Raw genomic sequence first — 14090 nt, forward strand, 5'->3', positions numbered from 1 at the left:
GGGGAGAGGAGTGGGGGGAGGGGGAGAGAAGAGGGGGAGGGGGAGAAGAGTGGGGGAGGGGGAGGGAAATGGGAGGCTGGGAGGAGGCGGAAACTTTTTTTTCTTATTCTCAATAAAATAAAAAAAAATTAAAAAAAAAAATCCCAAATGTGATCATGAAATACTCGTATTCTGTATTTTATTTTATTTATGATTACAGTAGTTCACATGGGAGGATGTTATTCTGAAAATATTCAAGTTGAAAGAATAAAACATTTTTTAAAAAAAACTGGTTTTTTTAATGATTCCACTAAAGAAGAAAGTAAAAACAATTTACGTATTTAATTCCCAAGTTAGTAAGCTTGGAAAATTAAAGTGGAAATTTAAAGAATTAATGACTAACTTCACCCTGACTGGGAAAAAGTAATGGTTATCAAAAAGTTGCACAATAAATATGAAACTGCGGGCTGTCAACCACAGTTTATGGCCAAAATGCTGCAAAAGTTTTAGTTTATGAATTATATTTTCCACCTTCAGGTCCAATTTTGTGTAAACTCCCCCAGCACTCTCCTCACGAAAGAGGAAGTTCTGAGCGTCTGTCTCAGTTAAGGTTTTTATTGCTGGGAAGAGACTGTGACCATGGCAAGTCTTATAAAGAAAACATTTAATTGAGGGTGTTTCACTTACAGTTTCAGAGGTTCAGTTCATTCTGATCATGAAGGGAAGCATGGCAGCATGCAGGCAGATGGGGTCCTGGAGCTAAGAGTCAAACATCTTGCAGGCAACAACAAGTTGGCTATCTGTCATACTCAGGAAAGTTTGAGAAAAAGCCCTTAAAGCCCACCACCCCTAAAGTGTGACACACTTCCAATAAAAGGTGTGGCCCAGATAAAAGGTGTGCCCTCCAGCCTCAAGGTCTGGATTAAAGGTGTGTGTCACCCAGTCTTTTCCAAGAAGAACACACTTCCTCCAACAAGGTCACACTTCCTAACAGTGCCTCTCCCTGTGAACTTCTGGGGGCCAAATACATTCAAACTACCACAGGGTCTATGATTTTACTGTTTCTGAAGTCTTGGGCAACTAATACCTTTTGTTTAGCTTCTGCCAGCTTTAGATGTCTCATATCAGAAATGGAAGTTATATTTGTGTTTAGGTGTGACACGTCACCCTGCCGTGAGGAGAAATTAAGTGAACCAGTAATTTCAAAGTACCCATATTAAATGATCTATACTCCATCATGATCTATTAAGGAAAGGCTAGGCATTCATTTTCCAAGTTCGTATTGATCACTTATGGGCTAACACCATTCTTCATGCCAGGGATGCATCCTAGAGAAAGAAGGAGAAACATCTGCCCCGGTAGGTGAGCCATCTTCTTCCCTTGTCCGGGAGCAAGGCACCTGCTTTGTATGTTTTTTTCTTCATCTCCCGGGCGATTGGAAAATAACTTGTGTTTAATATGTCCGCTAGAGGTTCTTTTGCATCTCTCTTAGCTATGAATTTTCTATTACGAGTTTTTACAAACACACGACAGTGATGCTAATTCAGGAAAGGTGGTTAGGGTCTTTTTCAGGGATGAAAGGGATTTATACCCCTGTTTGAAAATCTTACACATAAGTAAGATGGTGCTGCGGCGGGTTCAAGTATGCAAGGCCCAAGAAGGCCTAGAGCACGGAGGGAGCCTGTAGAGATCCTGACCTCATCCCTTGTCTGAGTTTGCTTTCTATTGCTGTGATAAAGGCCATGACCAAAAGTAGCTTGAGGAGGGAAGGGTTTATATTCCAACAAATGCTTCTGATCACAGTTCATCACGGAGGGAAGTCAAGGCAAGTACCTGGATGCAGAAGCTCATGCAGAAGCCATGGAGGAACACTGCTTATGGGTTTGCTCCTCATGGCTTGCTCAACCTGCTTTCTTAAATAATCTAGGACCAACTGTTATAGTAGACTGAGCTTCTCCACATTGGTTGTTAATCGAGTAAAAGCCCTACAGATTGGCCTACGGTCTGGAGGTGGCATTTTTTTCAGTTGAGGTTTGTCTTCGCAGACAGTTTGCGCTTGCATGAAGTTGACAAAAAACAAACAAAAACTAACCAGCACAGCCCTGCTATTTTTTCTTTAGTGTAGAGTCAGAATAATATACACGCCAACCTTTATCGAAAAAGTGGGTGGATAAAAAGACCATTGTTGAATAAAAGTTGTTGCCAGGGCAGTGATGGGACACGCCTTTAATTCCAGCACTCAAGGAGGCAGAAGCAGGTGGATCTCTGTGAGTTTGAGGCCAGCCTGATCTACAGAGGGAGTTCGAGGACAGCCACAGATATACAGAGAAACCCTGCTCGGAGAGAAAAAAAAAATGGTGTTGAGTGTAATTATTTTTTAAAAGGATGCTCATTAGAAACTGACACTGGCCTTTCACTGGCACGGCATACTCATGCTGTGTTTCTCTTTCTCTAGATTGTTTGTAGAAAAGCTTCCTGGACATAGAGATTACCAGCAGTGTGAAGTTCCGGAGAAGCAGGATATCATGAAGGTACACAGGGTTGAGCCTCCCCTGTGGGCTCAGATGCCCTGAAGGATATGCGATTGATTCATAGCTTCCTCCTTGGCTTGTCCTCTAATGAATGTAAACTCCCAAACCCCATTTCATCAGCCGTGACATTTTGATTTCCCCCTAATGCATTTAGTGGCTGTGATGGTGGCCATTCAAGGTGTCTAATTTATACTGGGAAAAAGGAGAGAGAGAAGAGAATGTGGCTCCGTTAACTTCGGATGTAAGGCAGGAACTCCTTTACAGCTCCTCCCGGAGAGGGAGAGAACGGTTGTTCCCATGCACTTCAGCTGTTTTAGCTGCTGCGTTATTCTCCACAGGAGGGACTAACTCTTTGGAAATCACTCCTGATTTTAGCAGTAGCCCCACACTTTAGCCACAGGCCTGGGCTGGGTGCATGACGATGTTTCAATCCCTGAACCCTAGAGATGACAGTGGTTCCATTACCTTCTATTGCCTAGTGACATCGTTACTGTCTTAGTTTAAGTAAGTGTATACTTTGATTTTTCCATAGTAACAAAATCACTGAATCATAAGTTTCTTAGGACATAGCTTTGTTGCTAAGTGGCTTGTAACCATTTGCCTCCTAGAAAGAAGTTTTCCCGGGAGAGTTTAGCTAGAGATAAGAGAGGAGACTTGGGAACTAGTCCTAACTGGACCATCAGCTCCCTATGTGAACCAATTTCATTAGGTTTTTCCTTCCTCTCACACAAGGGAGGGTGTGATAGGGCTCTATCAAGTTCCCAGGGTCTTCCCTGTCATTAAAAACTGCTAAAGAAGTTGTCTGAGATCCCGACTCCCTCACTTGTCCCTGGAGATGTGAATCCAGGGACTAGCCTGGGACTCTGAATTCTCATGAAAGGTCCCTCAGCTGCTTTTTACATCTGACATGTGTAGGAATGCCTCCCCCACTATAAACCCTGTTGTCTCCCTTGTCATGCCAAGAATAAGTGACCTCCAAATGCAAATGTGAAATTCTATTGCTACCTTCCTAAACAAAAATGCTTATCTAACCAGTAGAATCGACGGAGATCTTACAAAGGGAACACATACACACAAACACAGTGTACAGTTTATTTTCTTCATTGCTAGAAGCTGTATTTTGAAATCCTAGAATAGATTTATTTTTCTGAGGCTATCTTTGCTTCTTCTAACTTGGTTTCTAATATACATCCCAGCTGTTTCTCTTTCTCAGCTGATGTTCGGAAAGCGTATACTGAAATTCCCACTAATTGATATGTGTATATCTTTTTGAAAGAAACTGAAGGAGATTGCCTTCCCAAGGACAGATGAATTGAAAAAGGACCTGATAAGGAAATATAACATAGAATACCAAGAGTATTTGCAAAGCAAAGTAAGCTCAATCGGCACATTGATTTATCCACTGTTGTTGTTGGTGTGTGTGTGTGTGAAAATGGTTTTTGAATTTCATTTCTGTATGAATTTTTGAAATATATGCATTTAAATTAAAAATTAAAGATGTAAGAATGTGAGGCTAATAAAAGATTCATGCAGCTGTCCAGACTGAGCATGTGCTCTAAGGATGCGGTATTTTCACTTCCTAAAACATCTAATGAAGAGCGCATTAGGAAGTAGACTTCCTACGGTGGTTTAAATGGAGCCTCTGACGAAGTCATTCCAGCGTAACCTTGAGCCAGATGGCTGATACATTTATTTTTCCAGATGAATAGAAGCGGCAGAACGTAGACAAAAAATAGTAATAATCAGAGCATGTTTTTGATGTATTTAATTATGTAGGCCTTGGAAATTTAAATTTAGTTCTTAAATAGTTCAGTCAACATTTTCTCAAGATCGAACAGTTAACCTTGTGGGTGAAACATAATCCTAGTTCCAATGGATGCTGGTTTCTGGATTTTTACTAGACAGTGAAAGGAGACCGACGGGCATTGAGAGGGGAGATTACCCGGTAAATCTAGGGGGTTCTCAGATTCCACATACAAATTCTTAGGTCTTAAGAGATTATTAGAGGTGTCGCTTTGCTTCTTTGTGGTTGGGTGACCATTTCCTTTGGAGGTCGCCAGCTCCACGGCCTCTTGGCGTCTCTTCCATCTCACTACCTCTGCTAACAGTCCCAGAGTTTTTGGGGCATCGCTAGAAGGCTGGTTAGCTAAACTAAAGAGGGAGCGAGGATGGCGCTCCTTCAGGGTGTCCCTGTGAGGAGCGTATGGGACAGCTGTGCCCCGTGCTGCCGTGGTCACGATAGTGCCCTCACACGGTCTACAGTCTTACCTCACATGCAGGTTTCCGGCGAGGTAGAGCGGAGGCAGCCAAGGCTAGGGAGAGGGTTAAATCTACCTGAAGGCTCGGACTATGGGCAACACCTGCCTGCCCGGGTGCTTGTTAGAACTGTAGAATCCGTGCCCAATCAGAATTGCTAATGCTAACAAAGGCCCAGAGTGATTAGCGCTGTGAAGCATGGCTATAAAGTGAGTCTGCTCTGCTCCCCGCACCTTTCAGTAGCTCGCCACTAAGCTTCTGTCAACAGCAGTTGGGGAACTTACTACCCCCTTGGTATCCCTCTACCCTAGTAATGCCCAGGTATTTTGCTAGGACTGGGTGTTGGGATTCTTAATTTTTTAACACGACTTTTGATTAGAAGAAATAGAAACACTTTTGGGAGCCACTTCCCTTTGATTCCCTTTCTTCATAACATATATATGCATTCTACAAAGACAGCAAGGCTCTGGGGAGCCCCACGCCAAAGAGCTTAGAACAGTGGACATATTCTATCTGTCATTTCTAGTACGGCAGCCACCAGCGCAGGAGGCTGCTGGGTACTTAGAATGTGACCTGGGTGCCTGAGAACTGCATTGCTGGTTTGATTTCATCTCAGTTTGAATTTAAATAGTAGCTTCTGGCAACTTGCTGCCAGATTGAACAGTGTTGTTTAAGGAACAAGATCCTTTGTTTGAAGCTGCCTGAGGGGTCGGGAGGACAAGACATTGATATTTCAGTATTTAGAACCACGGGGGAATGTAGAGCATGAATTCTGTGCTTCCTTTCATGAAATGTGACAGATTTAGAAACGACTTTCTTTATCAAATTCTGCATTTTTGCTGTGGTGTTTACTTTTCTGTTTTCCTATGAATCTTTCTCCTTCCTCTCTGTCTCCCCACCCCCAGAAGACTAAAGAATCTAATAATTTCAGTTTGATGTTTTTGGCTTGGAAACTAACACTTTTATTTTCCTGGCAACCATCTCCTCAGAACAAATACAAAGCCGAAATTCTTAAAAAGTTGGAACATCAGAGACTGATAGAGGCGGAGCGCAAGCGGATAGCTCAGATGCGCCAGCAGCAACTAGAGTCAGAACAGTTCCTGTTTTTCGAAGATCAGCTCAAGAAGCAAGAGTTGGCCCGCGGCCAGACGCGAGGTCAAGACTCCCGGGTGCTGCCTGAGCAGACTGATGGAAGCGGACTGTCCTGCTTTTCCACCCACCAGAACGTATTTGCCGATCAGCCCCGGAAAAGCGATGGCAGCGATTTCGCTGATCACTCTCCTCCCGTGAACAGGGCCTTAAAGCCCGCGGCCACTCTGAGCGCGGTTCAGAGTAAGTGACTAGTACGCAGGCGCACTGCCTCCTGTTTCTAATTTACAATCCAGCCCAGCTAACTTGTCCGATTACAGAGCAGACATAGTTTGTTACTGGGTAGAGATTTTGAATGAGAAGTCCAAGCATTTCTTTTCCTTCTTGGTGTTTTATTCAAGACGCACATACGTCTTAAAGGGAAACACACTGGGGACTTCCGAAAGAAGATACTGAGAAATGAGTTGCTGGGACCCTAGCTCAACAGACAGATAGTAAAGGGCAGTGTTTAGCATCAGCCTGGACCAGTGGAGTGTCAGCCTCATCAACAGATAAGCTGTGAACCGTGTGCGTTTCCACCAGCAGTTCCTGGTGTTCGTTTTAGGTACCGTCTCGTCTTCTCTAGCACGTTTCCCGACTGGAGTGAGTAGGCAGTTCTCTTTGGCAGAAGCTCCTATTTAAAAGTCACGGTAGGCAGCCATGCCACTCGGCTGGTAATTGTTTCCGGAGAAAAAATGTGCTTTTGTTTACGGCTCGCCCACTTTCATTAGACTAGACGTTGCACATAACAAGCACAATAAGGAGCATTCTTCCTGTGTCTCGTGGAAAGTGAACTGTGCTCCGTCTGTGGGCTCCTTGGCGTATTTCCGATGTGCAGAAAGAAAACACGGGCATACGAGAGTTGTTCCAGAAGGCGGTTGTGTAAGAGTGCTGGCTCTTTATAAACTTTCTTAGAAAATGATCTGCATATGAAATGTACATATCAGTTTACCCTCCTTCTAATCAGCATTTACTTTCCAGCGGTTTTTTTTTTTTAATGAGCTTTGAAAAGTGAAACACCTGATAGTGTTGAAATTTGTGCTTTAGTTGCTCGCCGAGTTTCAGTGCTGAAGAACGAGACCCAAGCTTTGTTTTCGGTCATGTTTCTCTTTTCTCTGTCTTAGATTTAGTGGTCGAAGGCCTGCGGGGTGTGGTTTTATCAAGAGACCTTTGCCAGAAATTTCTGCTGCTGGCCGAATCAAACACAGTAAGAGGAATAGAGACCTGTGGAATCCTCTGTGGCAAACTGGTACGGTCTTGTTTCATCTCTCAGTGGGTCCCTTTCAGTCGCAGTGATTGGAAGAGCAGGGTGAAAGCATTGGGGGAGGGGCTGTAAGTATTCCGAAATGAACCTTATACACACGCACTTCCTTAAGCAGCTGTTATTGTTCATGAACTCGGCGTTCTTAAAAAATGAACACTAAAATTGCAGAAACACCGTCAAACTCTAGAAACAGAACATTTAGAAAAATGGTTGATTACAAGTCAAGTTGTAAGGAGCCATGCTCAACGGGTAGGGAGGCCCTGAGCCTGGAGAGAGCGGAGCTGTGGAAGGGCGGGAAGGCCAGTGGGCCCAGAGATGGCACCCCATCACAGCCCAGCCAGGACCTCCCGGTCTTTACTTCAAGACCCTGTCTTTCCCACACCCACCTTTTCCCCAAGAAGAGCCCAATGTGTTTCTTCTTTCTTTTTACTTAATTGTAAGAGCCATCTTTTTTTAATTTTGGAAAACATTGGTGATTCTTAGAGGAAAATCCTAACTTTTTCATAATTACGTATAACTGATAAAAAAAAAAAGACAGCAATCCCTACAACTCATAGGACTGCCTTTGAGTAACGCCACCCATTTGCCAACTTAGTCTTTGTCCCTCCACAGAAACCGGCCTTGCTGTGCGGAGACATTTTCCTTTGTAGATCTAATATGCCAACATATTATTTATTAACTAATAACTCCGTTCCCCATTGCTCTCCTTGACGCTAATTCCATCTGTATTTTCTACCACAGAAATGGGTTTCAAGCCCCAAACAGCAGATGCCCGAAACTTTCAATAGAGTCAACTTTTCTGTTTGTTTTTGAATTGTGATAGTGCCGTAGTACAAGTGGTGAGGTCCGCTGGCCGATAGTGAAGCATCCCACATCCTCTTCAGAGACTTGTTACCGTTTGTGGATGGTTGTTTTCCAGACACACAATGAATTCACTATTACCCATGTGATCGTGCCAAAGCAGTCTGCAGGCCCAGACTATTGCGACATGGAGAACGTAGAGGAATTATTCAATGTCCAAGATCAACATGGTCTCCTCACGCTGGGATGGATTCATGTACGTCTGGCCTTTGGGGTTTCGGTTTATTTTTGTGTGGTGTGTTGTTTTCTTCAAACAGGAATTTAGCTGAGTTTAAATAGATTTTGTCTTTATATTTTCCCAGAGGTAATAAGTATACTGATTTAAAGCAGTTTATTTAGTGCCGGGCTGTGTAGGAGTCTGTCACATCTGGATTCGAAAGGGGTAGCCTATACTTTTCTGTTTCACCAGAGCTAAGAAAGGTAACACATGACAGTAGGCCTTTCTCTGATGGGTTCAGATAATCTCAGAGAAATGGCCAGAGTCTAGACTGTGTGGTGGTCTCCTTTCTTTGGCTGTGGGTCTAAATAGTTTATACATCTTTTTTGATGACACTTCTTTTAAACAGTGCATGCGTGTACCAAAGGGGGTCCACACATTCAGTGCCCTGCTCCACAGAGCAGAAGTGAATACATAAAATGGCTGGGGAATTGAACAAACAACTAGGGCCAGAATATTGGATTCTAAGATCTGTTGGGCCACTGTAGGTATGAAACTGGATTTATGCATCCAATAGACATGAGTTTGACAAATATCAGCTCCTCTGAGAGCTCATGGTAGGAACATTGACAGATGACTGTAACAGCATCTCCATCGTCCACAAAGTGGGAGCCATAATAATTGACTTCCTATCATACTGAGTGTTAGATGAAATAACGCCTGCAAGAGACCTAAAGGATGAGCAGGGGTTGGTTTGCATTTTATTTGTTTGTACAAAAGTGCTGGTTGGGGGGGGGGAGAGCCGTGTGGACTTACACACACACCTGCTAAGTATTATTATGATATAGTTTAGGAGGGTGGAAGAGACATCACTCCCTCTCGGCCTTTGAGTCCCTCTGTCCTCTTAGTCAGGACCACTAGCTCCTTATTTTCAAGTTCTCTCACTTGACAGGGAAGCTAATGAGTTTCTCTCACTGATTTGATGTGAGCTGCAAACAAGATGGCATAGGAACACCCTTTGAAAAGTACAAACCGCACCTCAAATGTGGGAGTTTATTAAAAAAAAAACTTGCTACTCATTTATTTGGCTTATTAATAATAAGTAATACACTTTACTACTGTATGGAAATTGCTGTTTTAAATTCTTTATTTAGCCTACAGAATTTATCTAGAATGCGTTTTAAAGCAAGAAGATGAGCCAGTTGGTACAAGTTCTTGCCATGCAAAAATGAGGACCTGAGTTCAGAACCACAGTACCTATCTAAAGAGCTGGGTGCTACCACATGAGCCTAGAGTCCCAGAACTGAGGTTAGAGACAGGCAGATCGTTGGCCAACCAGCCTAGCCAAGTTAGTGAGCTCCAGGTTCAATGGGAAAAACTGACACCCCCCCCATAAGGTAGAGAGCCATAGAGGAATACACCTGATATTATCTTTTAGCTAACACATGCACATACATACATAAACATGTACAGACACCACTGTATCATACACACATGCATTTATGCACATACGCAAGCCATAGCAAGGGAATTACAGCAAACTAAAAGTGGTAGTTTTAAAAATGCCTATGTAGGCCAGTCAGTGTTCATCTTGATAAACAATTCCCAAACCAGAATCAAAGGTTTTCCTAAGCTGTGCTGTGTCTGTTGTGGATGCTCTAGTGAATTTAAGGTGTTTAAATAATGGATTTGTCATCACTCCAGACTTCTAAGATCTAGATTTTCCTGAGTCAAGCTGTTGTGACTGAATGAAAATGCACAGCTGTCAGTTACATCTCTAAAGCTCGATGAACTGCTGGTCTTCACAGAACACGATAACAGCAGTCAATCCCGGGCTAGAGCTATACAAACTCGTCATCAGGAAGAAACTCTGACTGGATCTGGCAGACCTGGGGTCAAATTTTCCATGTCTTAGCTTGACTGGCTCTTTTGACTCCTAGAAGATACTGTGTTGTTTATCGTCTCCTTGTCTATAGAACGGGGATAATAACAACCCTAACCTTCGTGAGAACTCTATGTTGTAATTCATGGAAAGCCATTCATTTTCAGCCCAGCACTTCATTCTTTTGAAATAAATGGCATTTGCTGTTGCTGTCACCACCAACACCACCATCATCATCTTCCTTTGCAATGGGAGTACCATGCTCCCATGGGAGAGATATTCTCCTGAGCAGAGAACCAGCTCTTTGAGGCAGAAATGAAGGGCTCAGGTATTTGCATGGGTACATTCAGCCTGAAGTCAATTGATGGGCATAGTAACTTCTCTATGTGAACACTTGCTTGCTGTCTCCACAGCCCACAGGTTCCTTAGAACATGTCTTCCATTCTGTCATGACACAGAAAGCTCAGAGAAGGTATTCCCTGGCAGAGGAGCAGTGTCAAGCCCTCTCATTCATTCCTCTACTAAATCTTTGCATTTGAACAATGAGCCTACTCGGTGTGTGACTCCACAGAAGAAGGGTGGGTGTTTAGCACAGACAGGATTTTGTTCATAGTCTCCTTTCTCTTTGTGCGTTTTCAATGCATAAGCTTAATGAGTCTCAAACACCTTCAGCAACTTGGAGACCCCCCCTTCCTGTTTATGAGGATGAAGAGCCATAGACAGTGTCATGTATGTGCTATATTTAATTCTGTCAGAGTGCAAAAGTGTCCCAGACTCCAGGTTTCTGATTTCTACAGCCATGTTGCTTCATCTTCCTTAGTCTGGAGATCTAGTATATAGGCTGAGATAGTCCGATTATTACCTCCTTAGATTGATGGAGGATCTGTTCTGGTAAGTGAAGCCGTCTCCGCCTTTCCCACAAGGAAAGTACATACACTTGTAGCACCGTTATTCCAAACAAATAAACAATAGCATGGCAGAAACGGAGGGATTCTATCAGCCCCACCTAATTCCTCTTTATTTTTGCATTATTACTAGCACAGTGTGTGATGTGTACAGGTGCAAGCGTGCAGGTGCCATGGCACACGTGTGGAAGTCAGAGGAGTCAGTTCTCTCCCACCGTGGGTCCCAGAAATCGAGTCCAGGTCATCAATCAGGCATGCATGGCAAACGCTGTTACCCACGAGCCGTCTCACCCACCCACAGCAAAGCATGCTTTTCACGTGCTCCGTGAAAATCGCAGCACAAGGTTTAAGTGCAGCCTGGGCTTCCCTCATGAGACTCTTCTCATTTGCAGACGCACCCCACGCAAACCGCGTTCCTGTCCAGTGTGGATCTTCACACTCACTGCTCCTATCAGCTGATGTTGCCCGAGGCGGTTGCCATCGTGTGCTCCCCAAAGCATAAAGAGTAAGTGTGGCGAGAGGGCTTCCGAGTCCACCACGCTGTGGTGCTTGGATGTGAGGCCCTTTAGCAGGAGACGGGCTGGGGCTGGTTACCATACACCTGTAGCTCCACGATCTGTTGTTGTTGTTATCTTAAGTCTTTGCAAAAGTGAGCCTGCTAGTCCCCCTTTGCCTAGCGTGATAACAGTTGCCGTTGAAATCATATTTCTACTGTTCTGTGTTCTATGAAAAAAATTGACTAGCCTTCCCCAGTTACCTCCACAGCTTCCTAGTTTGGGAATACAAATGTTATCTGGGAAAGAAGGACTTTATTCTTGAGCCAGATGTGAGTGGCCATGGCCCAGGAACATGGATTCAAGTTGCCCTGAGAAGCATACTCCACCACAGAAGTGATTGCATTCAATTCTGTTGTTTACAGAACAAAGCTAGTTACAAATCAAGACATGTACCAAACACATTGGCAGAAACAGCAGGTAAAATGGGTCTTGCAAGGCCAGTGGGCAACTGTACTATCAGGATCAGATGTTGTCTGAGGACATTTGTAACTTCTCAATGAGTAAAAGGCCCGTGAAGAATATTTTCTAAAACTGATCGTCGTCAGCACAAAGGTGGGCAGGGAAGAGTTTTGAAGGAGACTGAAAATAACCTGCCACTTATCTACAGCATTCTAACCCTCCACACCAAGGAGTCCAGTCATCCGGCCTTGTATTAGAGACCTGTTAACATGGGAATGACTTTTCATTTTCTGGGGATTCAGCTTAACAGCAGTTATAATCATAAGAATAAGACAGACATTGTTTGAAGCCTGTCTCTACCTGCAAGCTGTTGGATCCCTGAGCACAGGGATCCAGCTTCTTCATCCTTCATCCTCGCCTGTCCTGGTTGGGTATGAAGGACACTAGAGAGTGTCTATGATGTGTTTATCACAGTGCCCAACACTGCCACCTACCTGCCTGATCATTGACGTAAAGAACACTAACCTTACAGAAATGAGAACTATCTGCTAGGGTGGAGAACATGTGTATGACCTTTCCCATGGGGTCTCGGCGGTTTCCTTTTGGTCCCTTTGGGTCCCTGTAGGTACTTACTTGGAGATCAATGTAGCTAACAGTAGTCATGGTGTGGCTAATTGTGACAGTCACGGGGGATTCCTGGTTGGTGATTTTTTTCCTCCATCCCATTTGAGGAATGTGCGTGTTTGTGTCTTCCTGGTTGGTTTTTAACTTTGTGCCTCTTTTCCCCTTCATGTTTAGCACGGGCATTTTCAGGCTCACCAATGCCGGCATGCTTGAGGTCTCCACTTGTAAGAAGAAGGGCTTTCATCCTCACACCAAGGACCCCAGACTGTTCAGCGTGAGTAGACATCCTGGATAATGGTTGTTGTTGTTGTTGTTATTGAGACAGGGTCCATCTGTGTAGCCTAGAAACTCACTGTGCAGACCAGGCTGCCCTCAAACTCAGAAAGATCCCCCTGCCTCCGCCTCCTGAGAGCTGGGATGAAGATGTGTACCATAGTGTCTGGCTCAGCAGCAGGGATTATTCTCACAGATGTTTATGTTAGGTTTACCCTACCCCAATTCAGCAACGTTTATAAAATTCAGAGAAAAAATAAGTAAGGAACTCTATATACCTTTCCTAAAGAAAACCACACATTAAACATTATTATGTAACACCTTTTTTTTTTTTTTGTCTTTTCTAGATATGCAACCATGTGTTAGTAAAAGACATCAAAACAACTGTGTTGGACCTGAGGTGACGTGCTCCAGATACACGAGCATCCGCACCAGATACCTGCCATGGATGTGTGTGACTGCTGAATTTCTTATGACGTTTCCAGAAGTGACTGATATTTTATATTTATATATTTTAGACCAAAACTTTGATATTTATTGTTCTTGCACATTTTGAAGTTTCCTTTTTGGGTTGCTGTGTCTCAAAGGAGGTCACATGCTGTTCAATCTATACCTATTAATGTACCCAAATAATATCCTCAGAAAATAAATTGTGTTGCAAATAACAATATACCTATTTGTAAAATTTTATTTAGATTTTATTTTTATATGTATGAATGATTTACCCACATGTATATATGTGTACCATGTGCATGCCTGGTGCCAACCAAGGTCAGAGCAGAGCTTTGGATCCTCTGGGACTTGAGTCAGTTGGCTGGAAGCCATCATGTGGGTGCTAGGAATTGAGCCTGGGGTTCCCTGCAAGACCAATGAGTATTCTTAATGGAGCCAACTCTCCAGCCCCAATATGTCTGGTATTTTTTTTTTAAAGTCATTGACTTCCCACGCTGGCAGGAAAGGTGTAGTGGGCAGCTCACCCTGAAGCAGCTACGTGTCTGAGACACTTGATCTCCACATCTGATGACTGGTGATAACACTTGTCTACACATAGTCTTCAAAAAAAATAGTGGTGATGTGTGAAAGCCCTGTGTATGATGAGCAACATGACTGGTCCTTCTTCCTTTTAGTGTAAATACATCCACTGCATTTTTTTTCAGAGACAGATACTGGTCAAAGGAAGAGGGAAAGATGATCCAGGTGCATTATGAAGCTTTTAAAGAAGTTTCTCAGGGTTTTACAAGGTATTTTCTTTTTAAAAACAAACTCAGAAATTA

At 43.5% G+C, this 14090-nt stretch overlaps 1 protein-coding gene across 3 annotated transcripts in view; it reads left to right on the forward strand.

The window, feature by feature from the left end:
- Stambpl1 (STAM binding protein like 1) overlaps positions 1 to 13486 on the forward strand; it is a 47334-nt gene extending 33848 nt beyond the window's left edge. For all 3 annotated transcript variants that reach the window (XM_050158215.1, XM_050158205.1, XM_050158224.1), the window contains 8 exons: positions 2435 to 2510; positions 3787 to 3882; positions 5756 to 6098; positions 7019 to 7143; positions 8078 to 8215; positions 11356 to 11468; positions 12718 to 12817; positions 13164 to 13486. In XM_050158215.1, coding sequence (XP_050014172.1) covers positions 2435 to 2510; positions 3787 to 3882; positions 5756 to 6098; positions 7019 to 7143; positions 8078 to 8215; positions 11356 to 11468; positions 12718 to 12817; positions 13164 to 13220 — 1048 coding nt within the window. In that variant the 3' untranslated portion in view covers positions 13221 to 13486. The remainder of the gene's footprint in view (positions 1 to 2434; positions 2511 to 3786; positions 3883 to 5755; positions 6099 to 7018; positions 7144 to 8077; positions 8216 to 11355; positions 11469 to 12717; positions 12818 to 13163) is intronic.
- Positions 13487 to 14090: the final 604 nt, after the last annotated feature.

The sequence above is a fragment of the Alexandromys fortis genome, unplaced genomic scaffold (assembly GCF_014885135.2).
Source record: "Alexandromys fortis isolate MF-2015 unplaced genomic scaffold, M_Fortis_MF-2015_v1.1 scaffold_10, whole genome shotgun sequence".
In the NCBI taxonomy this organism is placed as follows: Eukaryota; Metazoa; Chordata; class Mammalia; order Rodentia; family Cricetidae; genus Alexandromys; species Alexandromys fortis.